Source organism: Mustelus asterias, chromosome 16 (assembly GCF_964213995.1).
Source record: "Mustelus asterias chromosome 16, sMusAst1.hap1.1, whole genome shotgun sequence".
In the NCBI taxonomy this organism is placed as follows: Eukaryota; Metazoa; Chordata; class Chondrichthyes; order Carcharhiniformes; family Triakidae; genus Mustelus; species Mustelus asterias.
Window position 1 is genome coordinate 69,349,771 of NC_135816.1, and position 27,742 is coordinate 69,377,512.

At 46.0% G+C, this 27,742-nt stretch overlaps 1 protein-coding gene across 2 annotated transcripts in view; it reads left to right on the forward strand.

Moving 5' to 3' along the window:
* Positions 1–26,965, forward strand: part of LOC144505522 (regulator of G-protein signaling 14-like) — a 98,095-nt gene extending 71,130 nt beyond the window's left edge. For both annotated transcript variants that reach the window (XM_078231647.1, XM_078231648.1), the window contains exons 11-15: positions 4,469–4,595; positions 7,219–7,306; positions 17,927–17,970; positions 19,306–19,444; positions 24,105–26,965. In XM_078231647.1, coding sequence (XP_078087773.1) covers positions 4,469–4,595; positions 7,219–7,306; positions 17,927–17,970; positions 19,306–19,444; positions 24,105–24,427 — 721 coding nt within the window. In that variant the 3' untranslated portion in view covers positions 24,428–26,965. The remainder of the gene's footprint in view (positions 1–4,468; positions 4,596–7,218; positions 7,307–17,926; positions 17,971–19,305; positions 19,445–24,104) is intronic.
* The last annotated feature ends 777 nt before the right edge of the window (positions 26,966–27,742 follow it).

Sequence of the window (27,742 nt, forward strand, 5' to 3'; positions counted from 1 at the left end):
AAGGTAAGCCTATTCCCTTGAAGTTATTGCTAGCTGCGAAGAAAATCTTGGATCGTCAAACAAGTATTACAAGAAAATTGTACTCACAAACGTAATATAGTTATATTAGGTTTTGAAATATCTCTGTCTTGGCCCAGGGAGAATTTGATAAGGAACTCAACACTTATGTGTCCAAGTATGGCTGACTGCTGACTAAGTTCTCACAGTGAATGGTGTTTACTTTAAAGAAACCTTTTGAGCAGAATTTCAACTATAATTATGAAAACAAATTGCCTTATCTAAGAGTGGCCTTGGTGCATAAGGTTTCCATTCATAAAATTTCAGACTCTAGACAGGCAGCTGGCTAATCTTGCTGAAGGAGATTGGCCAAAATCTTTTGGACGTTCCTGCCGGTGGAATCTTCTGGTCCTGCCGTGGGTTACCCAAAAGCGAAAGGTGCAAACAATGACAAAACCCATTGACAGTGCCTGGACTGGAAGATCCTGCCACCAGCCAATGGCAAGCTGCCTCCACCGCAAAACATACCACAGAGGGTCAGAAAATTCAACTGTGTTTACTCTATACCTATTGGCAACAATTCAAATTAGCAGCCATTTTTATGTCGAGCCTTTTGGCCGGATTTTACCGCCAATTCTGGGGGCGGGCAAGGCTCGGAGGCATTCTCTGTTGGCCTCGGGCGGGATCATACGAACCTTGGGCAGACGTGCTGGTAAAATTCCGCCCTTTATATCAAGTTGCTAATGTTATCATGGTAATAGGGGAGGCACGGTGGCACAGTGGTTAGCACTGCTGCCTCACAGCGCCAGGGACCCAGGTTTGATTCCCAGCTTGGGTCGCTGTCTGTGTTGAGTCTGCATGTTCTCCCCGTGTCTGCATGGGTTTCCTCTGGGTACTCCAGTCTCCTCTCACAGTCCAAAAGACGTGCTGGTTAGGTGCATTGGCTGTGCTAAATTCTCCCTCAGTGTAACCAAACAGATGCCTGAGTGTGGCGACTAGGGGATTTTCACAGTAACTTCATTGCAGTAAGTCTACTTATGACACTAATAAATAAACTTAAAAAACTTAATTTAGAATGGAAACCTTAAAATTTTAAATTTCCCCATCAAACGCATGAGTTCTTTAACACTTAGTTGTTTCAAGTTCTAAAGGTCAGCAGGAAGTGCCGTGACAGGTGCTGCAAGACTTTTTGCTGACTTTATGGCTTTTGCACAAGTCAGTTACTCCCAGACATGGGTGCACGGGGCGGCCTTCCTCTTCAGATCAGGCATGGCTGGGAAAATGAAGAGAGGTCACACAGAGCAAACCACGAGAAGAAGGAGGAAGAGGAGAATGAAGGAGGGGAAAGGAAGCTGCAACTTATATACCCCTTTTCCGATGGGCTGTCTGTGAAGAAATAATTCAAATGGGACACCAGTAACTGTGGCCCAAATTCCCCATGACCAAAAGTTCCATATTCCTTAGCTTCCCTCTGTCACAGATATAGTTCTCTTCACCACAATTCTTAATTAAAAACTAACACAAAATATGCATTCCAAACCAAATTTATAAATTAAATCATGCCTTTGTCATACCAAATGAAGTGAATCAACCTTATACATTACATTAATATTTGTCTTCCCTGTGCCTTTGCCTCTCCTATAGTGTTCCAATGAGGTGCTACTTTATTATGATTGCAACATGCCTTATGTGAGGCTACTGATTTGCAATGGAGGAGACTGCAGATGGTCTTGCAGGATGCCATGGCACAGTTCCGAGCAAAGAAGCACCACCTTGGCATTTGTGGCAGTAGGCTGGGCTGGCTGACTGACAGGCTAATTAAACAAGGAAACTGGCCAAGTGGCAGATGTAGGATTGCAAATGCTGTCATCCCGAGAGAGGACAGCAGGTTCCTTGGCAACATGGAATCACCGCTGCTCCTTAAGGACAGGGTCTCAGCAATCCGAGTAATCCTGTGCAAGACAGATTGTAAGACCCTACAAGCCCCTTTACACACCATAACCTGCAACCAAGATGCAGCAATCTGAGCTTGGCAGACAGCATTCTGAACTTCCGCAGTTGCACTTGGACTTTTGATGGAAGCTACTTGTACTGAAATGGAACTGAAACATCATCTATCAGAAACCCTAGCATAGTTGAACCCACAAGTGTGTTGACAGAGTTGATCACCAGTACATTGCCAAAACAAGTGGGCTCCAACATCTGTGTAAAGTTCTTTGCCAATTTGGTGCCAGTGTCCTCCTCATTTGAGTGGCACAGCGGTTAGCACTGCTGCCTCACAGCTCCAGGGACCTGGGTTCAATTCCCTGCTTGGGAGGGTAGGAAGAGGCGAGCAACGCAGGAATCCTTCTGGAATCGGGCACTCTCAAACTAATGTGTTCAACATTGGGCGGCACGGTGGCACAGTGGTTACCACTGCTGCCTCACAGTGCCAGGGACCTGAGTTGAATTCTGATCTCGGGTCACTGCCTGTGTGCAGTTTGCACATTATCCCCGTGTCTACGTGGGTTTCCTCTGGGGGCTCTCGTTTCCTCCCACAGTCCAAAGATGTGCGGGTTAGGTTGATTGGCCATGCTAAATTGCCCCTTAGTGTCCTGGGATGAATAGGTTTGAGGGATTAGTGGAGTAAATATGTGGGGTTGCAAGGATAGGGCCTCGGTGGGATTGTTGACGATGCAGATTCGATGAGCCGAATGGCCTCCTTCTGCACTGTAGGGTTTCTATAATCCTAATGATAGGCAATGAATACAGGCCATTTGGCAGGTTTCACACCGCCGTTTTGGTGTGTACAATGTTCATCAGCCATTTTCTATTGCCTGGCACATCACTTGTCCTTATCGGAGACCTCTGTTGTGTAGCTCACGTGTGACCTCAGCTTCCAGAGATCTGGCACCTACACTATTTGTGTCCTTGAAAAGTTTTGCCTCACCCTTCCTTCTTCCAAAGTTCTCTCAATTCATGAACCATCCCTTTAGATTGAAGGATTGGTCATGTCATTCGGCTGTAAGGTTCTTGGGAAGAAACATTAATGTTCAGCAAAATGCCTTCAGAATCAAGACTACATGGATTCCTTTATTTTCTAAGCCACTTTGCCATGTCATAAAGGAAATAATGACAGACTTGCATTTATAGTCACCCTTCTCAGTTGCAATGCCCTTTACAGTCAATGAAGTACTTTTTGAAATGTAGTCATTGTTTTAATGGAGGAAATTGGCTGCTAATTTTCACCCAGCAACAATGCGGTAATGACCAATTAACCTTTTTTATAATGATGTTGATCGAGAGGTAAACATCGGCCAGGATATCAGAGAAAGCTCCCCTACTCTTCATTGAATAATTGGGTTTTCTGCAACCATCCAAGAGCATAGCCTCAGTTCAGGCTCTTATCTGAAAGGGAGAGGTAGCTCTGACAGTTGGTACCCATTTTAGAGGGTGAAAGTAGATTGATGTGCTTAAGACCCGGAGTGAGATTTAGAATCATAGAACCACACAGTGCAGAAGGAGGCCATTCGGCCAACCGAGTCTGCACCAACCACAATCCCATCCAACCCTTATCCCCATCACTCCAAGTATTTACCCCAGCTAGTCCCCCTGACACTAAGTGGCAATTTAACATAGCCAATCAACCTAACCTGCACATCTTTGGACTGTGGGATAAAACCAGAGGACCCGGAGGAAACCCATGCAGACATGGGGAAAATGAGCAAACTCCACACAGACAGTGACCCAAGCTGGGAATCGAACCCAAGTCCCTGGCGCTGTGAGGCAGCGGTTCTAACCACTGTGTCATCGTGCCACCCAACTTTGAACCTGCAGCTTTCAGACCCAGAGGCAAAAGAGCTACCAACTGATTTGACTTGATTTTTGATTTTGATTTATTATTGTCACGTATTAACATACAGTGAAAAGTATTGTTTCTTATGCGCTATACAGACGAAGCATAATGTTCATAGAGAAGGAAATGAGAGCGTGCAGAATGTAGTGTTACAGTCATAGCTAGGATGTAGAGAAAGATCAACTTAATGCAAGGTAAGTCCATTCAAAGGTCTGATAGCAGCAGGGAAGAAGCTGTTCTTCTGTTGGTTGGTACATGACCTCAGACTTTTGTATCTTTTTCCTGACGGAAGAAGGTGAAAGAGAGAATGTCCGGGGTGCGTGACGTCCTTAATTATGCTGGCTGCTTTGCCGAGGCAGCGGGAAGTGTAGACAGAGTCAATGGACAGCTAACTTGCACTTTGGTTTGTGATGGGGATGTAGTGCCTCTTCCCTGACACGTATTCCCTTCCATCCCATCCTCATTGGGAAGTTGGGATTGGTGAATTTGCTCACCAGTTTGTTTTCCAAACAGTGGTGAAAGGGAAGTAATGTTAAACCTTGACTTCAGCAGCGGGGGGCGGGCGGGAGGGGGGGGGGAGTTTGCTGGCTGTTGACTTTCACACATTCACCATCTTTCACTCTGATTCCCTTTCAGGTTGGAACTGGTTCCAGTAAATCGGAAACTTTGGGTGACGGCTAAACCTGCCAAAACCGTGTCTGAGGCTTTGCAGCCATTTCTGATCAAATATAACTTAAATATCAAGGAGGTGGAGGCTAGAATTGTACGTATTAACACAATAAAATGAAAGAACTTCATCTCTGTAGAGCCTTTCACACATCCTCGGGACATCCAATAGCGCTTCGCTACTCATGAATTATTTTTAAAGTGTAGTCAATGCTGTAATACAGGAAACGTGGTGGCCAATCTGCTCACAGCAAGATCCCACAAACACCAATGAAGTAAAGATTCGGTGTTGATTGAAAGAGAAATATTGTTTAAGAAACTGAGGGGGACTTCCTTTCTTTGAATGGTATCAGACGGTCTCTCATTTCCAATTGAGAGGGCAGAAGTCCCTTGGTTTAGCATGCCATCTGAAAGGCACAACTGACAGTGCAGACCTCCCTCAGTATAGCTCACAAGTGCCTACCTTGATTATGTGGTCAAGTTGCTGAATTGGGCTCCTATTCTGATTCAGTGGCATAATTACAGACACTGAACCACAACAGACATTTAAACCACTGGGAAAGAGTCGCTTTAGAAGCTGAAGCCCTTTATCTCTGCAGCCTTCGTCTTAATCTATCCTCTTGGCGGGTATTCCCCCTCAAACACTTTCACAGAGAATCATAGAAACCTACAGTGCAGAAGGAGGCCATTCGGCCCATCGAGTCAGCAACAACCACAATCTCACCCAGGCCCTATCCCCATAACCCCATGCATTTACCCTAGCTAATCCCCCCTGACACTGAGGGGCAATTTAGCATGGTGAATCCACCTAACCCGCACATCTTTGGACTGTGGGAGAAAACCGGAGCACCCGGAGCAAACCCACGCAGACACGGTGAGAACACGCAGACGCCACACAGACAGTCACCCGAGACCTGAATTGAACCCAGGTCCCTGGTACTGTGAGACAGCAGTGCCAACCACTGTGCCACCGTGCTGCCCATGTGCCACCATCACCCACTTTGAAGACTGCCATCCTGCAGTGCCACTCTATGTGGAACCAATCAGCCAGTGGAGGAACTAAAATTGCTGTTTTACTTATGCTGTGCATGGTTGACAGGATTTCCAATGATAAATGAAAAACAACTACATTTAGGACAATTATCTATGCAGTAACACACTGTTAGCTTCCAAGCTCCAACTTGTAGACTAACTCCACCAGTTTGCTGTTTGCTTATTGAAAATCTAAACATTTAGAACAATAACTGACAGGAAAAGACAATTTCTATCCAGCCTGAGTCATTCAGTGAGACAACTTAATTTATTAGTGTCACAAGTAGGCTCATATTAACACTGCAATGAAGTTACTGTGAAAATCCCCTCGTGGACAAACTCCGGCGCCTGTTCGGGTACACTGAGGGAAAATTTAGCATGGCCAATGTACCGAACCAGCACGTCTTTCAGACTGTGGGAGGAAACCAGAGCACCCGGAGGAAACCCACGCAGACATGGGGAGAACGTGCAAAGTGCACACAGACAGTGACCCAAGCCGGGAATCGAACCCGGGTCCTTGATGCTGTGAGGCAGCAGTGTTAACCTCCGTGCCACTGTGCCACCCCAGTTGTTATGCCTTGTGGCAATAGCAGTGATCTGCCTGAGGTTTGGTCCCTTGCTTCACGTCTCACGGTTTTGCGCTTTCCTCTTGCACAAAGGAGCCTTCCATTTTCAATTTCAGTGAGCCATGCGACTAGTGAAAATAATTTATGAGGTGGCTTCCCATTGTCTTCCTTGTGTTTACAGTTAAGGAAGAGCAAGATATCTTCCTGAAGGATTTTCCCCCCCAACCCACTTCTGCAAGCAGCACTGTCCCTTCAGATTCCGATTCTAACCCCCTCACCACCAGAAATTCACTCATTGGCCATTATTCATCACCCTGAGCATGGTCCCTAGACCTGGGTCAATGCCTGGATATACTCTTTTTCACTGTCTTCCGTCGGGAAAAAGATACAAACGTCTGAGGTCACGTACCAACCGATTCAAGAACAGCTTCTTCCCTGCTCCCATCAGACTTTTGAATGGACCTATTATATATTAAGCTGATCTTTCTCTACACCCGACTTTTAACTGCAACACTATATTCTGCACCCTCTCCTTTTCCCCTATGTACTCTATGAACGGTATGCTTTGTCTGTATAGCGTGCAAGAAACAATACTTTTCACTGTGTACTCATACACGTGACAATAAATCAAATCAAATCAAAAGGGAAGAGCGACCAACATCTGAGAACCCAAATCACCTTGCTACCCTGTGGTGCCTTCACATGCTCCTTAGCCCCAGCTGTAACCATGCGATCCCCTGGGAGGTGTCAACATCCAGCTTAAAAAAAAACACAAGTTCATTTGGAAAAAAAAAATCTGGTGAGTTTCTCTTCCAACACACCCCCCGCCCTCTCCCCACCCAACACCTAGGTGATGAAAACTAGTTGTGGAGATTATTCTGGGGCTGATATTTCTATATGGATCCTACCTTCCCTAAGAGGTGATCCCTGACCTAGCCTGAAACATGTCCAGCTCCTGCACAACGTTTTAAAAGAACGCCTCAAAATGTTCTCAATAAAACTGCAACATTCATTCAGATCCCCTTACGGAAGTGTTGTTGCCACAGACTCTGGTGGAGTAGTTTTAACCAACAGCAATTGGAATGGTCTGGTGAATTACTGTCTTTAATCTGTGTTATACAGAGTGGAGAGTCCCAGTCTTTGAAGTTGGATGTCACAGTATCCTGCCTGGAGAATCAGCGAGTGATCCTGGACAAGAAACCTGAGCAGGGTATGTCTGCCGCAGAGTTCTTTCTCCCTTCAGTTTTTCTTATTCTTTCATAGAGTGTAAGCAAATCTGGCCAGAGCATCATTTATGGCTCATCCCTAATTGCTGTTTAGAAGGTAGTGCTGAGGTGCCGCCTTGACCTGCTACAGATCATCTATTTTAGGTTCACCCATATTGCTGTTAGAGAGGGAGTTCCGGGACCCAGGGACAGTGAAGGAATTGTGATATATTTCCAAGTCAGGGTGATGAGTGACTTGGAGGAGAACTTGCAGGTGATGGTGTTCCCATGCATCTGCTCCCATTGTCTTTCTAGGTGGTAGATTTAGAGAGTTTGGAAGGTACTGTCAAAGGAACCTTGATGAGATCCTGCAGTGCATCTTGTAGAGTACGCACTGCTGTCACTGTGTGTCGGTAGTGGAGGGAGGAAATGTTTAAGTGGGCTGCTGATCAAGCCAGCTGCTTTGTCCTGGATGTTGTTAAGCCTTTCAGTTACAAAGCAGAAATCAGCCATTTGGCCCCTTGGGTCTGCCCCATCTTTCAATTAGATCATGGCTGATCTTCTACATCGTGCCTTTCCTTGATATCTTTACTAACCAGAAACCAATCAATCTCGATGTTGAACATAATCAATGACTGAGCTTCCACAGAGTGCTGGGTTAAAGAATTCGAAAGATTCACCATTCTCTGACTAAAGGAATTCCTCCCATTTCAATCCTAGATAGTCTACCTCTTATTCTGAGATTGTGCACCCTGGTTCAAGATCCCTCCCGCACCCCATCACCACTCCCCAGTGCAGCCAGGGGAAACATCCTTTCTGCATCTACCCTGTAAGAATTTAGTATGCTTCAATGAGATCACCTCTGATTCTTCTGAACTCCCGCGAAACAGTCTCCTCAATCTCTCCTTACTGAACAATCCCACCATCCCAAGAATCAGTGTGGTGAATCTTCATTGCACTCCCTCTGTGGGAAGTATATCCTTCCTTGGGTAAAGAGACCAAAGCTGTAGATAATACTCCTGGTATGGTCTCACCAAGCCTCTATACAGCCACAGTAAGACTTCTTTATTCCTGTTCTCAGGATAAATAAAGGCTAACATGCCATTTTCATTCTTGTTTATTGAACCTGCATGTTCACTCTCAGTCATTTATGAACAAGGACATCCAGATCCTTTTGGATGTCAACACTTCCCTGTCTCTCACCATTTAAGAAATGCTCTGAATTTCCGCTTTACCTACCAAAGTGGATAACTTCACATTTTTTCACATTACGTTCCACCTGCTAGAATTTTTTCCTCTCCCCTTTCCAGGGTCTAGATTCTTGCTTTGAGTTTTGCTTTTCAATGCTGCCTCCCCACACTTCAATATTGAAGCTTCACGCTTCACAGGAAATGGGCGAGGTATTAAATGAGTACTTTGCGTCAGTATTCACCAAAGAGAAGGACTTGGTGGATGATGAGTCTGGGAAAGGATGTGTAGATAGTTTGAGTCATGTTGAGATCAAAAAGGAGGAGGTATTGGGGTTCTTCAGAAACATGAAGGTAGACAAGTCCCCAGGGCCTGATGGGATATACTCCAGAATACTGAGAGAGGCAAGGGAAGAAATTGCTGGGGCCTTGAGAGAAATCTTTGTATCCTCACTGGCTACAGGGGAGGTACACTCAGTAAGAAGTCTCACAACACCAGGTTAAAGTCCAACAGGTTTATTTGGTAGCACAAGCCACTAGCTTTTGGAGCGCTGCCCCTTCATAGGTGAGTGGGTGTTCTGTTCACAAACAGGGCATATAAAGACACAAACTCAATTTACAAAATAATGGTTGGAATGCGAATCTTTACAGGTAATCAAGTCTTAAAGGTACAGACAATGTGAGTGGAGAGAGGGTTAAGCACAGGTTAAAGAGATGTGTATTGTCTCCAGCCAGGACAGTTAGTGAGATTTTGCAAGTCCAGGCAAATTGTGGGGATTCCAGATAGTGTGACATGAACCCAAGATCTCGGTTGAGGCCGTCCTCATGTGTGCGGAACTTGGCTATCAGTCTCTGCTTAGCGACTCTGCGTTGTCGTGTGTCGTGAAGGCCGCCTTGGGGAACGCTTATCCGAAGATCAGAGGCTGAATGCCCGTGACCACTGAAGTGTTCCCCAACATGAAGAGAACACTGGTGATTGTCGAGCAGTGTTCATTCATCCGTTGTCGTAGCATCTGCATGGTCTCCCCAATGTACCATGCCTCAGGACATCCTTTCCTGCAGCATATTCTCCTCGTGTCTGCGTGGGTTTCCTCCGGGTGCTCCGGTTTCCTCCCACAGTCCAAAGATGTGCGGGTTAGCTTGATTGGCCATGCTAAAATTGCCCCTTAGTGTCCTGAGATGTGTAGGTTAGAGGGATTAGTGGGTAAAAATATGAGGGTAGGGCCTGGGTGGGATTGTGGTCGGTGCAGACTCGATGGGCCGAATGGCCTCTTTCTGTAATGTAGGGTTTCTATGATTCTATGATATCAGGTAGACAACATTGGCCGAGTTACAAGAGTATGTACCGTGTACCTGGTGGATTGTATTCTCACGTGAGATGATGGCATCCATATCGATGATCCGGCATGTCTTGCAGAGGTTGCTGTGGCAGGGTTGTGTGGTGTCATTGCCACTGTTCTTCTGAAGGCTGGGTAGTTTGCTGCGGACAACGGTCTGTTTGAGGTTGTGCCGTTGTTTGAAGGGTGGCCTCAACCGGGATCTTGGGTTCATGTCACACTATCTGTAATCCCCACGACTTGCCTGGGCTTGCAAAATCTCACTAACTGTCCTGGCTGGAGACAATACACATCTCTTTAACCTGTGCTTAACCCTTTCTCCACTCACATTGTCTGTACCTTCAAGACTTGATTACCTGTAAAGACTCGCATTCTAACCATTATTTTGTAAATTGAGTTTGTGTCTTTATATGCCCTGTTTGTGAACAGAACTCCCACTCACCTGATGAAGGGGCAGCGCTCCGGAAGCTAGTGGCTTGTGCTACCAAATAAACCTGTTGGACTTTAACCTGGTGTTGTGAGACTTCTTACTGTGTTTACCCCAGTCCAATGCCGGCATCTCCACATTACAGGGTAGGTCCCAGAGGATTGGAGAATAGCCAATGTTGTTCTTTTGTTTAAGAAGGGTAGCAAGAATAATCCAAGTAATTACAGGCCGGTGAGCCTTACATCAGTGGTAGGGAAATTATTAGAGAGGATTCTTCGAGACAGGATTTATTCCCACTTGGAAATAAGTGGACGTATTAGTGAGAGGCAACATGGTTTTGCGAAGGGGAGGTCGTGTCTCACGAACTTAATCGAGTTTTTCGACGAAGTGACGAAGATGATTGATGAGCGTAGGGCAGTGGATGTTGTCTACATGGACTTCAGTAAGGCCTTTGACAAGGTCCCTCGTGACAGACTGGTGCAGAAGGTGAAGTCGCATGGGATCAGAGGTGAGCTGGCAAGGTGGATGCAAAACTGGCTCGGTCAAAGAAGACAGAGGGTAGCAGTGGAAGGGTGCATTTCTGAATGGAGGGCTGTGACAAGTGGCGTTCTTCAGGGATCAGTGCTGGGACCTTTGCTGTTCATAATATGTATTAATGATTTGGAGGAATATGTAACTGGATTGATTAGTAAGTTTGCGGACGACACAAAGGTTGCTGGATTTGCGGATAGCGATGAGGACTATCAGAGGATACAGCAGGATATAGATCAGTTGGAGACTTGGGCAGAGAGATGGCAGATGGAATTTAATCCGGACAAATGTGAGGTAATGCATTTTGGAAGGTCTAATACAGATAGGAAATATACAGTAAATGGCAGAGCCCCGAAGAGTATTGATAGGCAAAGGGATCTGGGTGTACAGGTACACAGGTCACTGAAAGTGGCAATGCAGGTGGAGAAAGTAGTCAAGAAAGCATACGGCATGCTTGCCTTCATCGGCCGGGGTATTGAGTTTAAAAATTGAGTTTAAAAGTCATGTTGCAGCTTTGTAGAACCTTAGTTAGGCCGCACTTGGAATATAGTGTTCAATTCTAGTCGCCACACTACCAGAAGGATGTGGAGGCTTTGGAGAGGGTGCAGAAAAGATTTACCAGGATGTTGCCTAGTATGGAGGGCATTAGCTATGAGGAGAGATTGGAGAAACTTGGTTTGTTCTCACTGGAGCGACGGAGGTTGAGAGGAGACCCGATAGAAGTCTACAAGATTATGAGAGGCATGGACAGAGTGGATAGTCAGAAGCTTTTTCCCAGGGTGGAGGAGTCAATTACTAGGGGGCATAGGTTTAAGGTGCGAGGGGCAAGATTTAAAGGAGATGTATGAGGCAGAGAGTGGTGGATGCCTGGAACTCGTTGCCGGGGGAGGTAGTGGAAGCGGATACGGTAGTGACTTTCAAGGGCGTCTTGACAAGTACATGAATAAGATGGGAATAGAGGGATATGGTCCCTGGAAGGATAGGGGGTTTTAGTTAAGTCGGGCAGCATGGTCGGTGCAGGATTGGAGGGCCGAAGGGCCTGTTCCTGTGCTGTAATTTTCTTTGTCCTTTATGATATGTATCCATTAAAAAATGACTCTCTTATTATTGGTTTGCATGCCTCTGGAGTGACTGAGGAAGTGGCCCTCGGAGGATAAGCCTCCTTGTCTATTCTGTGTAGACTGGTATATTAACAATCTATGTTCGAAGAGGCATTGTATAATGTGTCCTCCTCAGGGTGCAAACCATCTGGTTAAAGTTTATTTATTAGTGTCACAAGTAGGCTTACATTAACGCTGCAATGAAGTTACTGTGAAAATTCCCTAGTCGCCACACTCTGGCGCCTGTTCGGGTACACCGAGGGAGAATTTAGTATGGCCAGTGCACCTAACCAGCATGCCTTTCGAACTGTGGGAGGAATCCAGAGCACCCAGAGGAAACCCACGCAGACACGGGGAGAATGTGTAGACTCCGCACAGACAGTGACCCAAGCCGGGAATCAAACCCTGGCACTGTGAGGCAGCAGTGCTAACCACTGTGCCACCGTGACACCCTAAAACTATTAAGGCACCGCTGAAATCTGATTATCAAGCTGAGAATTGATCAAATTTACCTCCCCCCTGTCCTGCCCCCACTATCACCTCCTCCTCAAGTCCTTGCCCATGCCCCTAATTCTCTCATGTGCAGCATTGTATCATACTCAACTATCAGGCAAAGTAGGTGGCCCCCTGTCAAAGTCAGCAGGGACTCAAAATATCCCTATGCCTGATGGGATAGCAGGTTGGTGGGCAGCTCACTCTAGCCAAAGTGTAGTATACGGTATTCTTGAGTTAGATTGTCCTTTCTCACATTGCCCACTGACTTATATTGAAGCCTCATCTGGAGTGAAGGGGTTAACCCTTTCATCCTCCTTCGCAGTTGCAACCCCCCCTCACCGTACTCCCCACAATTCACCACTGGCAAGCAACCTCTGAACAGCTCACTTGGCATGAATCATGCAAAATCGAATTAAATATATACTTATTCTGGTTTCTAACTAATTCTTTTTTTTCATTAAAATGCTGAAATCCCTGAAAATTGCATTGTTGTAGTTCAGATTAAGGCTTGATTATGCCAACCAGGATTAGATTTAAATTACTTTAATGTCCCAGCTATTGACTTCAATCCAGCTTTTAACTCTTACCTCTTTTTGAGCATGCCTGGCTACAACATTTCAGTATGTTCAACAAAAACAACAAATCCCAACTGGACACATAATACATACAAATCACTGATTAATATTCATTCATTTGCAAATCAATATTTGTGAGCAACCTGACTGATTTGGAATGTGTACATTTGGGAGATGTGCTTGATTATTCCTCCTGGACTTAAGCATTTCACTGTGACACTAACCCTTTCTCTTGTCCTGTTCAATGAAGTTGCATTTATATAGCAGCAGTCATGATCTCAAATCCTTCTTAAATACACTCAGTGACTTTGACCTCGACGGTCTGCAGAGGTAGAGAATTCCACAGATTCACCACTCTGAGAGAAGACTGGGAGCTCGGTCTTTTCTCCTTGGAGAGACGAAGGATGAGAGGAGACCTAATAGAGCTGTATAAGATGTTGAGATGATGTGGAGATGCCGGCGTTGGACTGGGGTAAACAGAGTAAGAAGTTTAACAACACCAGGTTAAAGTCCAACAGGTTTATTTGGTAGCAAAAACCACACAAGCTTTCGGAGCTCCAAGCCCCTTCTTCAGGTGAGTGGGAATTCTGTTCACAAACAGAGCATATAAAGACACAAACTCAATTTACATGAATAATGGTTGAAATAAGTATTCGCATTCCAACCATTATTCATGTAAATTGAGTTTGTGTCTTTATATGCTCTGTTTGTGAACAGAATTCCCACTCACCTGAAGAAGGGGCTTGGAGCTCCGAAAGCTTGTGTGGTTTTTGCTACCAAATAAACCTGTTGGACTTTAACCTGGTGTTGTTAAACTTCTTAAGATGTTGAGAGGCATAGATCGGGTGGACTCTCAGAGGCTTTTTCCCAGGGTGGAAATGTCTGCTACGAGAGGACACAGGTTTAAGGTGCTGGGGGATAGGTACAGGGGAGATGTTAGGGGTGGTGGGCGAGTGGAATCGGCTGCCGTCAGGGGTGGTGGAGGCGAACTCAATAGGGTCTTTTAAGAGACTCCTGGATGAGTACATGGAGCTTAATAGGATGGAGGGTTATAGGTAGGTCTAGAAGGTAGGGATGTGTTCGGCACAACTTGTGGGCCGAAGGGCCTGTTTGTGCTGTAGTTTTTCTATGTTTCTAAGACCTTTCTCCTCATCTCAGTCTTAAATGGTGTACCCCATATCCTGAGACTGTGACCTCCTCATTCTAGACGCAACCTCTCACCTCCCCCGCACCCCCCCTCTCCCCCCACCCTGCCACCAGAGGAAACACCATCCCTACATCCAGTCTGTCCAGCCTTGTTTGAATTTTATATGAGATGAACTCCAGTCAATACAGGTCCTGTCGAACCAATCTCTCCTCATACGGCAATCCTGTCATCCTAGGAATCCGTTTGGGATTATACACAGAAAGCAAGGAACCCATAGTTAATTCATCCCTTCTCTATTCCTGAGCCTAGGGTACTGAGATCCATCAACACAAGAAAACAATCGCCTAGCTGAGGTCAGGTCAGTGCAGCTAAAGGTTTGGAGCCTCTGTGGTCTATAGAGATGCTTCCAGATGGGTCAGTGCACTAACTAACTGAGGCATAGAGGCCATTGTGCTCTGCATTTAAGAAACAGTGCACATCTTTCTGTGACTCAAATAGCAGGCTGGTGAGCTGCTTCTTATTGTGTGTGCGTCACCAGATAGCAGCATTAAATGTTAAACAACCAATTGTAAATAGGGTTCCCACAGAGCTGACCTTTTACTGGCCAGATTCAATCACATCAAAGTTTTCTGTGGCTGTATTAACTTGTCGCATTCAGCTATTGAATTCTTTTTTATCGCCTATTGCTTCCCAGAGCCTTAATCCATTTAGGTTTCAGTGAGTTTTAGTCCAGGATTTGATGCGGTGTGGATTCATCTTGTGCATGACTAAATCATAAACTGTAAATTCAGGACTGATCCTATGTTGGCTGTCACTGCAAACTGTGCCTTTATTTTTTGCAATGATTGACATGGCTGCATGGTGGGTTCTAAGTACAAACTACTGTGATCTTAAAAAGCATTTCTTCATTTATTGTTCTCTCAGATAGTAGGCGCTGGTAAAGATCAATGGCTGTAGCGGAGTGCTGGAGGTTTGTGTAGGATATGTGAGGAGGATGGGGTTCCCTATTGATGTGTGGTAAAGTCTTGTGGTCTACAATCTCCTTTTTCCACTGTAGCCCCAGGCTACAGGAGCCTTTTTCAAATGTTGCCATATTTGCTAAACCTTTCTTACCCTCTTTAAATTCTACAAGAAACCATTCACAACTCCACTCGATCCACCTTGTGTTTCTTGTCCCAGTATTACCACCTTTTGTCATTTAATCACTCCTTTTCCCCTCAAATCCTTTCCTCTGCTGACCACTTAGGCAGGGAAAATTCATGCCCTACCCACTTTCATTCGCCACTGTAGAAAATATATCAGAATTAATGGAAACTTATGGAAACTATAAATGAGAGATATGGATAGAATGGATAGTCAGAGTCTTTATCCCAGTGTAGAAATGTCAATTACGAGGAGACATAGCTTTAAGGTAAAAGGGGGGAAGTTTAATGGAGATGTGAGAGGCAGGTTTTTACCACAGAAGGTGATAAGTGTCTGAAATGTGCTGCCAGAGGAGGTGGTAGTAGCAGATACAACAGCAACGTTGAAGAGGCAACTTGACAGATACATGAATAGGCAAGGATTAGAGTGATATGGACCGTGTAGAGGCAAAAGGTCTTTAATTTAGAAAGGTGTCATGTGTTGATGCAGGCTTGGTGGGCCGAAGGGCCTGTTTCTGTGCTGTACTCTTCTTTGTTCTAAATGTAGTAAATATATACGCATTTAATTCTTTTATTAATAATATAATTATGCTACGAGTTCACTGAAGAAACAAGAGTATAGACATGATTATTATAAACATTAATACCATTAGAAAACACATTTAGAACCATAGAACCATAGAAAATTACAGCTCAGAAACAGCCTTTTGGCCCTTCTTGTCTGTGCCGAACCATTTTATGCCTAGTCCCACTGACCTGCACTTGGACCATATCCCTCCACACCCCTCTCATCCATGAACCCGTCCAAGTTTTTCTTAAATGTTAAAAGTGACAATTTGTTTGAAACATTTTCAAAAGTATTATAAAATCATCACAATTATCTTGTTCTAAGTTTATCTTACATGTGTGTTGATCAAAGAAAATCAATAGTAACATAAATCTTGCTTATAAATCTACATTGTTGCTGCAATCTGCAACTCATGCCACTCACAGGGGAGCCGGTCTGGTTGTGTGACATCACACAAGTGGCGGGGATGAGGGCTCTGATCTGTTCTCTTGCATGGCCTCGGTGGTGCGTGGCCACATTTTAAGAATGGATGCTCTATTCTTACATCACGCAAACCAGCCTCCCATCCATTGACTCTGTCTACACTTCCCGTCGCCTCAGCAAAGCAGCCAGCATAATTAAGGACCCCATGCACCCCGGACATTCTCTCTTCCACCTTCTTCTTTTGGGAAAAAGATACAAAAGTCTGAGGTCATGTAGCAACCATCTCAAGGACAGCTTCTTCCCTGCTGCTGTCAGACTTTTGAATGGACTTACCTCACATTAAGTTGATATTTGTCTACACCCTAGCTATGACTGTAACACTACATTCTGCACTCTCTCGTTTCCTTCTCTATGAATGATATGTTTTGTCTGTATAGCGCGCAAGAAACAATACTTTTCACTGTATGTTAATACATGTGACAATAATAAATCAAATCAAAATCTTATCATGGACCTTCCCTTTTGTTTTTCCATTTGCATTCCCCCCCCCCCCCCCCCCCCCACCCCCACTTTGTTCCTAGCTCTAAATTTGCTTAAAATTTGTTCACTTCCAACATTTTCCCATTCTAATTAATGGTCAACGACCTGAAACATTAATGGCTTCACTTCCCGTATATGTCCAACCATCTTGAGTCTTTTCCAGTTCTTTGCACTTTAGTTTCATATCTCTCAAGTTATCCTCTTGGAACATAAACTTATACAAACAGATGAACAAGGAGCAGGAGTAGACCATTCAACCCCTCATACCTGTCCCACTATTTAATAAGATCATAGCTGATATGATGGTAACCTCAAATCTGCATCCCGCCTACCCCCAATAACCTAAGATCCCAATGCTTACTAAGAATCTATCCACCACTGGCTTAAAAATATTTAAACACTCAGGGAGAGAGTTGCAGTAACTCAGGATCCTCTCACAGAATAAAATGTTGCCTCATCTCCATTTTAAATGGGCGACCCTTTATTTTTAACAGTGACTCCTATTTCTAGATTCCCACACAAGAGGAAACATCCTCTTCACATCTACCCTGTGAAGACCCCTCAGGATCTTAAGTTTCAATCACATCACCTCTTATTCTTCTACACTCTTGTGGATACAAGCCTAGCTTGTCCAACTTTTCCCCATAAGTCAACCCACCCATTTCAAGTATTCGTCTGGTAAACCTTCTCTGAATCGCTTCCAGCTTTCACTTTTGTTCCCCACATTAAACAATGATCTCTTGATTCTGTCTGACCCTATTGAAAATATAGTTATATTCATTGGCAAGAAGGATACAAGAGAATGCGTTAAACACTTCAAATTGCTTTGAATTGAACAGCAATGATAGGGCAAAATGACAAAGGTTAAAAAGAGTTGAATTTAGGATTGTTATCTGGATGTACTTCACACAAAGGAATGTTAACACATAGATTGGACTCTAGGTTAGATCATGGAGGTGAAAACCCTGGAAGCATTAGAGGACAAATTGAATGTTGTGGTGGAAGGTCCTACCAGTCGCATTGGGTCAAGAATGGATTGAGAAGGTTACCTTATCCATAAAAATCCCATCAACTGAAAGGTAGCCATAGTAAGAAACAGCCAATATCTTGCTGGGTGCTTTCTAACCATCAGCTTTGTTTCCACTGTTCACAGGTGGACAAGAGAAGAAGAGTTCCAGCCAATCGTCCACATGCCTTGTGAGTGGAGCAGAATTTTCCTTCCTCAAATGAGCCGCCGTGAAAGGCACCTTTGTATTAGGAATGAGTGCCCTGCCCCAAACACACCATTCTTCGAATATCTGTTTGAAAGGCAGTTGCAGACCACAACAGCTTGCATTTATGTAGCACCATTAACAAATTGAAATATCCCATAACATTGCAACGGAGGGTTATTAAACATCTGGCAGCATAAAACATAAATAAATATTAGCACAGGTGACTCAAATCATGATCAATGAGGTGGGTTTTGAGGAACTTAAGGAAATAGTTTTTCAGTTACAGGGTTTGGGGGGGGCGGGTGGTTCTGGAACTCACCAACTGAAAGGGGCAGATGTCGGAATTCTCCGGCCTCGCCTGCAGCTGGGATTCTCCAGTGCCGCTGCAGTGAATGGAGTTTTGACTGAGCTCAAAATTCTCCATTCTCGCTAGCAGCGGTGGCGAAATCAAAGAATTCCAGCCAGAAATGCTCAACTCATTTAAAAGATGTCTGGATAATCAGCTCAAGAGCCAGAACCCACAGGACTACGGACCCAATACTGGGAAGTGGGATTTGGCTAGGTGGCTCATTTTTCACCTAGCACAGACAGGATGGACCAAGTGACCTCGTTCTACATCATTAACTTTCTATGCTTCTATGATTCAACACTGTGAATGTCTTAAAGGAAACGAGGGAGTTAGAGAAATGTAGAAGCTTTGAGCGGGAATCCCACAGTTCAAGTTTCAGGTAGCTGGAGCTGCCAATAACAAAGTAAAAGGGTGTTCAAGAGATTAGAATTGCAAGAGTGCCAGTATATTGGAGGTTTGGAGGAGGTTACAAAAATAGGGGGGGGGGGGGATTTTCCTGCCTGCCTGGGAATCGTAGCGGGTGGGGGGTGGACCACGCAAAGGTCTGTTGACCTCAGGTGGGATTTTCTGGTTTTGGGGCGAGCGCAGCTGGAAAATCCCGCCCAAGGAGAGGTGAGACTATGAAGGGGCTTGAAAATTAGGATGAGACTTTTACAATTGAGTTGTTGTCTTTGTAAGATTAGTGAGCAACAAGATTGATAGGTGAATGGGACTTGGTGTGAGTGAAGATATGGCAGCAGAGTTTGGGAGGGACTCAAGTTTTACAGTCAATGGGAGAACGGCAAGAGGAATCGGTATTGTAGCATTATCACCAATCCATACTCTGAGCGCCACTCTCTACTTGGAATGCAGGAGCACTGAATCTACCCCCCAAGTGATGTTGGAGCTGAAGCAGTAGTTCGGAAGGGTCGAGGGGTAAAGTATATTAGATCAAAGGTACATTGATTTCTCCAAATGTCTCATCCACAGAAGCAGCAGGAGTCTTCCACACGCCTACAGGAAACCTTGGAGACTCCCTCCCACTCATTGCAGACGTCAAGGAGAAATCGAGTTAAAGGAAAATATGAAGGGAGGAAGGATGTATACCGCAAGACTTATGATGTGGAAGGTAAAGCAGACAAACAGGAATTAGTTACTTGTGAGTAAGAATACTTGCCAACTCCCTGCACCTGAAGGAACAAGAGTGGTAAAGGGAGAAACAAAGTCGGTTTGAAAGGGGGAGGAATGGAGTGGTTTCTGCCATGCAGAAGATTGTGGGTATTCTCTGGGTCTGTACTCGTTGGAGTTTAGAAGGATGAAGGGGAATATCACAGCTGTACTGTGGTAGGACACTTTGAAGGACTCATACAGTGAGGCAATATGGGTAGAGCTCAGGAATAGGAAGGGTGCCGTCACAATGTTGGGGGTTTACTATAGGCCACCCAATAGCCAGCAGGAGATAGAGGAACAGATATGTAGGCAGATTTTGGCAAGGTGTAAAAGTAACAGGATTGTTGTGGTGGGAGATTTTAACTTCCCCTATATTGACTGGGACTCACTTAGTGTTAGGGGCATGGATGGGGCTGAGTTTGTAAGGAGCATCCAGGAGGGCTTCTTGAAACAGTATGTAGATAGACCAACTACAGAAGGGCCCATACTGGACCTGGTATTGGGGAATGAGCCCGGCCAGGTGGTCGATGTTTCAGTAGGGGAGCAGTTTGGGAACAGTGACCACAATTCAGGAAGCTTTAAGGTACCGATGGATAAAGATAAGTGTAGTCCTCAAGTGAAGGGGCTAAATTGGGGGAAGGCTTATTACAACAATATTAGGCAGGAACTGAAGAATGTAGATTGGGGGCAGATGTTTGAGGGCAAATCAACATCTGGCATGTGGGAGGCTTTCAAGTGTAAGCTGATAGGGATTCAGGACCGGCTCATTCCTGTAAGGATGAAGGATAAGTATGGCATGTTTTGGGAACCTTGGATAACGAGAGATATTGTGAGCCTAGTCAAAGAGAAAAAGGAAGCATCTGTCAAAGCTAGAAGACTGGGAACACACGAAGCAAGTGTGGAATACAAGGAAAGTAGAAAGAAACTTAAGCAAGGAGTAAGGAGGGCTAAAAGGGGTCACGAAAAAGCATTGGCCAGCAGGATTAAGGAAAATCCCAAGACTTTTTATACATATATAAAGAGCAAGAGGGTAGCCAGGGAGGGGGTTGGCTCACTCAAGGACAGTGGAAGGAATCTATTCGTGGAGCCAGAGGAGATGGGTGAGGTATTAAATGAGTACTTTGCATCAGTATTCACCAAAGAGAAGGACTTGGTGGGTGATGAGTCTGAGAAAGGGTGTGTAGATAGTTTGAATCATGTTGAGATCAAAAAGGAGGAGGTATTGGGGTTCTTGAGAAACATTAAGGTAGCCAAGTCCCCAGGGCCTGATGGGATATACCCCAGAATACTGAGAGAGGCAAGGGAGGAAATTGCTGGGGCCTTGAGAGAAATCTTTGTATCCTCACTGGCTACAGGGGAGGTCATGATGTGTCATCTCTTTAACCTGTGTTTAATGCTCTCTCCACCCACATTGTCTGTACCTTTAAGACCTGGCTGGCTTTAGGGATTCGCATTCTAATCAGTATTCTGTAACTTGATTTTGTGTCTGTGCCCTGTTTGAGAGCACATTTCTACTCCATCTGACGGAGGAGCAGCGCTCCGAAAGCTTATAGTATTTGCTACCAAATAAACCTGTTGGACTTTAACCTGGTGTTGTGAGACTTCTTACAGGGGAGGTCCCAGGAGATTGGAGAATAGCCATTGTTGTTCCTTTGTTTAAGAAGGGGAGCAAGAATAATCCAGGTAATCATAGGCCGGTGAGCCTTACATCAGTGGTAGGGAAATTATTGGAGAAGATTCTTCGAGACGGAATTTATTCCCTCTTAGAAATAAGTAGACGTATTAGCGAGAGGCAACATGGTTTTGTGAAGGGGAGGTCGTGTCTCACTAACTTGATCGAGTTTTTCGAGGATGTGATGAAGATGGTTGATGAGGGTAGGGCAGTGGATTTTGTCGAATGGACTTCAGTAAGGCCTTTGACAAGGTCCTTCATGGCAGACTGGTGCAGAAGGTGAAGTCGCATGGGATCAGAGGTGAGCTGGCAAGGTGGATACAGAACTGGCTCGGTCATAGAAGACAGAAGGGAGCAGTGGAAGGGTGCGTTTCTGAATGGAAGGCTGTGACAAGTGGCATTCCTCAGGGACCTTTGCTATTTGTAATATATATAAATGATTTGGAGGAAAATGTAACTGGTTTGATTAGTAAGTTTGCGAACGACACAAAGGTTGGTGGAGTTGCGGATAGAGATGAGCACCATCAGAGGATACAGCAGGATATAGATCGGTTGGAGACTTGGGGGGAGAGGTGGCAGATGGAGTTTAATCCAGACAAATGTGAGGTAATGCATTTTGGAAGATCGAATACAAATAGGAAATATGCAGTAAATGGCAGAACCCTTAAGAGTATTGATAGGCAGAGGGATCGAGGTGTACAGGTACACAGCTCACTGAAAGTGGCAACACAGGTGGAGAAGGTAGTCAAGAAGGCATACGGCATGCCTTCATCGACCGGGGCATTGAGTTTAAAAATTGTCAAGTCATGTTGCAGCTTTATAGAACCTTAGTTAGGCAGCACTTGGAATATAGTGTTCAATTCTAGTCGCCACACTACCAGAAGGATGTGGAGGCTTTGGAGAGGGTACAGAAAAGATTTACAAGGATGTTGCCTGGTATGGAGGGCCTTAGCTATGAGGAGAGGTCGGAGAAACTTGGTTTGTTCTCACTAGAACATCAGAGGTTGAGGGGCGACCTGATAGAAGTCTACAAGATTATGAGAGGCATGGACAGAGTGGATAGAAAGAAACTTTTTCCCAGGGTGGAAGAGTCAATTACTAGAGGGCATAGGTTTAAGGTGCGAGGGGCAAGGTTTAAAAGAGATGTACGAGGCACACAGAGGGTGCTGGGTGCCTGGAACACGCTGCCGGGCGAGGTAGTGGAAGCGGATACGATAGTGACTTTTAAGGGGCGTCTTGACAAATACATGAATAGGATGGGAAAAGAGGGATACGGTCCCCGGAAGGGTAGGGGGTTTTAGTTCAGTTGGGCAGCATGGTCGGTGCACGCTTGGAGGGCCGAAGGGCCTGTTCCTGTGCTGTAATTTTCTTTGTTCTTTGTTCGTTGATGAAGGGGGATTTTATTGAAACTTACAGGATACTGCGAGACCTGGATAGAGCGGATGTGGAGAGGATGTTTCCACTCGTAGGAAAAACTAGAATCAGAGGGCACAACCTCGGATGAAAGGGACAATCCTTTAAAACAGAGATCAGGAGGAATTTCATCAGCCAGAGAGTGGTGAATCTGTGGAACTCCTTGCCACAGAAGGCTGTGGAGGCCAGGTCATTGAGTGTCTTAAAGACAGAGATCATAGAATCATAGAAACCCTACAGTGCAGAAGGAGGCCATTCGGCCCATCGAGTCTGCACCGACCACAATCCCACCCAGGCCCTACCCCCACACATTTACCCGCTAATCCCACTAACCTACGCATCACAGGACTCTAAGGGGCAATTTTTAACCTGGCCAATCAACCTAACCCGCACATCTTTGTGGGAGGAAACCGGAGCACCCGGAGGAAACCCACGCAGACACGAGGAGAATGTGCAAACTCCACACAGACAGTGACCCGAGCCGGGAATCGAACCCGGGACCCTGGAGCTGTGAAGCAGCAGTGCTAACCACTGTGCTACCGTGCCGCCCCCTCAAGAACCCATCAAGATGGGTTCTTGATTAATAAGATGAGGGGTTATGGGGAAAAGGCAGGAGAATGGGCATGAGAAAAATATTAGCCATGATTGAATGGCGGGGCAGACTCGATGGGCCGAGTGGCCTAATTCTGCTCCTATGTCTTATGATCTTATGTAGCTGCCATTATTGACCAATTGCTAGAGGGATTTATGAGTCAGTTGATCAATGGTGGAGCATGGGGAGTTGAGGGGGGGGGGGGGGGAGCGGTGGAACAGGTCATGTGATGCAATCTCTTGGATTACAATCCAACTAGCTTTGACAACCCAAGGTCAAAGGACAACAGGGGAGTGTAGAGGACTGGACAACAGCTGGTGGAGCAGAGAGAGGGAAGGAGGGTCTTTGAGAATTGTCAGATCAGCTGGTGCAAATACTGTGGACTTGAGCTGCGCTTACCAAAAGCTCTGATGATCAAAACAATGGACTGATTTGGTGATTGTCCCTTTAAGGGCAACACAGCAGAATAAAGCTCACATGGCCTGTGGGACCATCTAGGCCTATAGAATCAACCCATGGTGAGAGAGGGTTCTTAGGCAGAGAGACATTTTGGGAGATAGCTACAGTCTTGGGGCCGATGTACAATTCTTATTAATAAATATACTGAGTGGGATTTTACAGCCTCGCTCCTCCCGAATCTGTAAAATCCCACCCGAGGTCCACAGACCCTTCCTGCTCCGATTCTCGTGGCAGGCAGGACGGTAAAATTCCGGCCATTGTGTTTTCACTAATGGAGTCTGTGAAAGTGCATTTTTACAAGTCAGCAGGCCTTATGTGTGGCAGTTGTGGAAATGCCCCTGTTAAACTCAGTCGCCCCTTGGATGAAGCAGCTCTGATCAATTCCTCTTGACTCACCTTCAGGAAGGGAGGGAATCAGAGGTGGAGATAGTCACCTGTACACCAGCGCCACAATATAACTGCAGTCTTGTCCTTTCTTTGCAGCACTGTTTGAGATGTTGTCAAAGGCACAGAGCTGCCGTGCTGATGATCAGCGAGGCCTCCTGAAGAAGGAAGACTTGGTGCTTCCAGACTTTCTGCAGCTTCCTGAGGAACTGGCTGGCATCAGTCTTCAGCCATCTGAGTCGGACATGAGGAGAGAGAAAGGCTCCGGAAATCAAACCTGCCCGGACAAAGGTACGACTGAGAGCGGGAAGATCCTGGGAGTTCTGAATGAAGAGCCAACCCCGAATACCTCCACCTCGCAGGGCACACAGCAGGAAGATTCAACAGAGGGGAAGAGTCTGAACTCCCACATGGCCTTTTAGCAATGGGCGAAACAGTGTAGTCATGGCCTACAGAGCCGGAAGGCCAACTTAGAGCAGCTTCTCCAACTCTTCCTGTTTCCCCATGATGGGAGCAGGGGGCCGAGCACAACAGGGGAGGAATTCCCAATCCCCGGTGAGTTCCAATCCACCAACGCTGCCAATTCCTTCGGCAAAATGCCTGCTGATGATGCTCCTGTGGTGGCGGGACTCTCATTTCCTCCCCGATGGGCCAAATGGCCTCCTTTTGCGCTGTATGACTCTATGAATTCTAGGTTTTTAGGCACTTTACAGAATCCAAGCTGTGAAAGAAATAATATTAGAATCTAAGAAATATTGGGAGTCTCAGGATCGCAATTGCAGAAAAGACCACCGTCTATGAAGGACCCTCTTTTTCATGATTTCTCTCCATTTTAATATCCTGCTAATGCTGCTGAGTGCAATGAACCTGAATTTGTTGAACTCCAAAGAGGACCATGCTTGGATTTTACTTTGAAGCCATTTGTGTTCGGAGAAATGTGCTCTTGATCAGGAAGGCAGACTTAAACTGAGAGGCACTGGATCAAAGATGTGACTGACTGGTCCTAATTTAAACTGTTTCCTGGATATTTCTAAAGTGACCTCAGCACCTCAGCCGGCACATTTATCCACTCTCGAATTTGTTTACACTTATCTATTGTTCTTATTGTTGTGTGTCTTTGCATATTTTTCTCTTTTTCCAGTGCAACTAAAGAATGTGGGACTCAGGAAAATGTATTGAATGTCCACACCCAAGTCAGGATATGTACACAGGGTATGGTACACAATGTCAGTGTATCAGGCATTGACTTACAATTAGTGATTTGGGGGATGTAGAATCATTATGCGACAGCCTGCAGTTTAATACCCTTTGTGTGGTAGAAAACACACACGGGGGGGGGGAATTTTCCCATCCGACCGCTACAGGAATCGTAGCAGGCAGTGGGACAGACCATGCAAAGGTCCGTTGACCTTGGACGGGATTTTTCGATTTTGGGGCGAGCGTGGCCGGAAAATCCTGCCCACGGAGTCCGTATGCCGGTGAAAAGGTTTCTGTGCGGATCTGATCCAGTGGCTACAAAATAATGCCGCTGCCCTCACAGGGAAGACTAGCTTGTTTCATTATTTCAGTCAGCAGCCTGTGGCTATAAGCAGGCTTCCTGGGTCCCTGATGTAAACGGTTGGTTCCATATTCACAACGTCATTCCCAAATCACAACCAGATGGCCATCCTTTCAGTAAATGTTGTCTATCAGCATCTGTCAAACCTGAGATATAACCTGTGATATAATCAATCTTACAGTCAGTGTGGTTTTCTGAGACGATTTTCAGGAGGGGATGTGTCAATATCGTGTGGCTGGTTCCGGGGCCGGCTGCTCTTGTCAGCTCTGGTTCGGTACAAATGACTGGACCTCGCTGATGACACACAGCTATATGCGTATCTGGAAGGTCAATGGTGAGCTCATTCCAACTGGCTCACAATGCTCGCTACACCTGCGGAACACAAGGCAGAAGAAAGAAACAGCCAAGGCTATTGGAATTATCCTTCACAAATCAAAACTTTTAATAAAAATGTGATTGTGAGCGTTAAATGTAGAAGCCTTTGTTTAAACATGCAATGAGGAGTGGTCACAGCTGTGGATAAGTCTGTGTCTCTGTGTGTGTGTGTGCATGCACATGTGCACATATGTATATCTGTGTGCGCATGCGTGTCTGTGTGCACCTGTGCATATGCACATATGTGTGTGCATGTACATGTGTTTGTATGTTGTTGCTGTGTGTGCCTACGCATGTGTGTGCCCATGTATGCATATATGTGTATGCACTTGTGTGTGCATGCATGTGCACATGTGTGTGCACATGAGTTATTGTGTTATGGCTGTTTGTGTGTGCATATGTGTGTATGTTTACGGGTGTGTGTGTGTGCACATGTATTTGCATGGTGTGGCTGTGTGTGTGTGGAGCTCTGTTTGAGTCTCTACCCATGTGTGCATGTTGCTTTGTGTGTGTCTGTGGTTGTCTGTGAGCGTGTATGTTGCATTGCGTGCCTGTGAATGTGGTTGTGAATGTGGGGGCGATTTTCCCAGCCTGCTGCACTGCTGGGATGCATCAACGGAGGCTGGTTGGCAGGCTTCCCGCTGGGCGCCCGGACCTCCATGCATCTCCCAGCCGAAGATTTCCAAAGACATCAGCCCCACACTGGAAATCAGTTCCGAGCTGATTGCAAAAGGGAAATCATCATGTCCATTTCATTAGCGGGTCCGGGACTGATGTCTCCGGGCCTGCTCGCATCTCCTCCCACCGTTTGGGAGTGGTTCCTTCCAGTGGGTTTTGCAACTGCTCCTCACTAACAGGAAACAGGAATCTGACTCCGATAGAGAGAACAGAGGCCATTGAGGCTCACCAGGAGGTCAGGGGTAAGGAGAGGGTGGCTCTCGGGCAGTGACAGCCTGGCAGTGCCAGCCAGGCATCATGGCACTGCCCAAGAGGCAAACTGGCAATACCCAAGGGGCACCTTGGCATTATCCACTGGGAATGGGGCAGTGCCAAGGGCACAATGCCAGAGGCGGGGCCTATTGGGGGGCAATTGGTAGGGGTGCGGGGGTCCCATTGCCCCGCTGCACTGGAATTGGTGGCGCAGGGAGGGAGGACAACAATTGGGGCTGGTCATCCAGGTGGTGGGGGGGGGGGGGGGGGGTGGTCAGGACTCTTGGGGTGGGAGGGGGCAGGACTGTCAGGAGGGGGAGTCGGCTGCTGGTGGGGGTCAGCGAGATCAAGGCTGGCCGAAGGGGGAATATTGGTGCTTGCCCAGGGACGTCTGGGAGACCAGCGATCGGGGGGGGTGGGGGGGTTGTTGGTAGGCCAGCAATGGGCTGTCGCGGAGCTGGTCAACAATCGGGAAGGCCAGTGATCGGGAGACCGGCAATGCGGGGCCATTGAGCATGCACCAACCTTGGCGCTGACAGGTCAGCGCATGTGGCCCGCTCAGCGCTATGCTGCCAGCCTCTTGAGCGGGAATAGGCCCTGCCCCAGATTTTCAGAGGGAATCCCGCTACGGCACTCTGTGATGCACAGTGTCAGAGATTCATTCTGGAAATCCCGCTGAAAAGTCAGCGGCAGTTACTCTCGTTTTCACGCGTTTGGGGACTTTGAAATTTTTGGGGAAAATCCCGGCCTATGTGTTTCTGAATGTATCTGTAATTTTGTGTGCCCGTGTGGTGTGTGTCGATATGTTAGTACTTATCTGTATGTGTGTGTTGGTGAGTGTGTGGTCGTGAGTGTGCTTTTTGAGTGTGCTTTT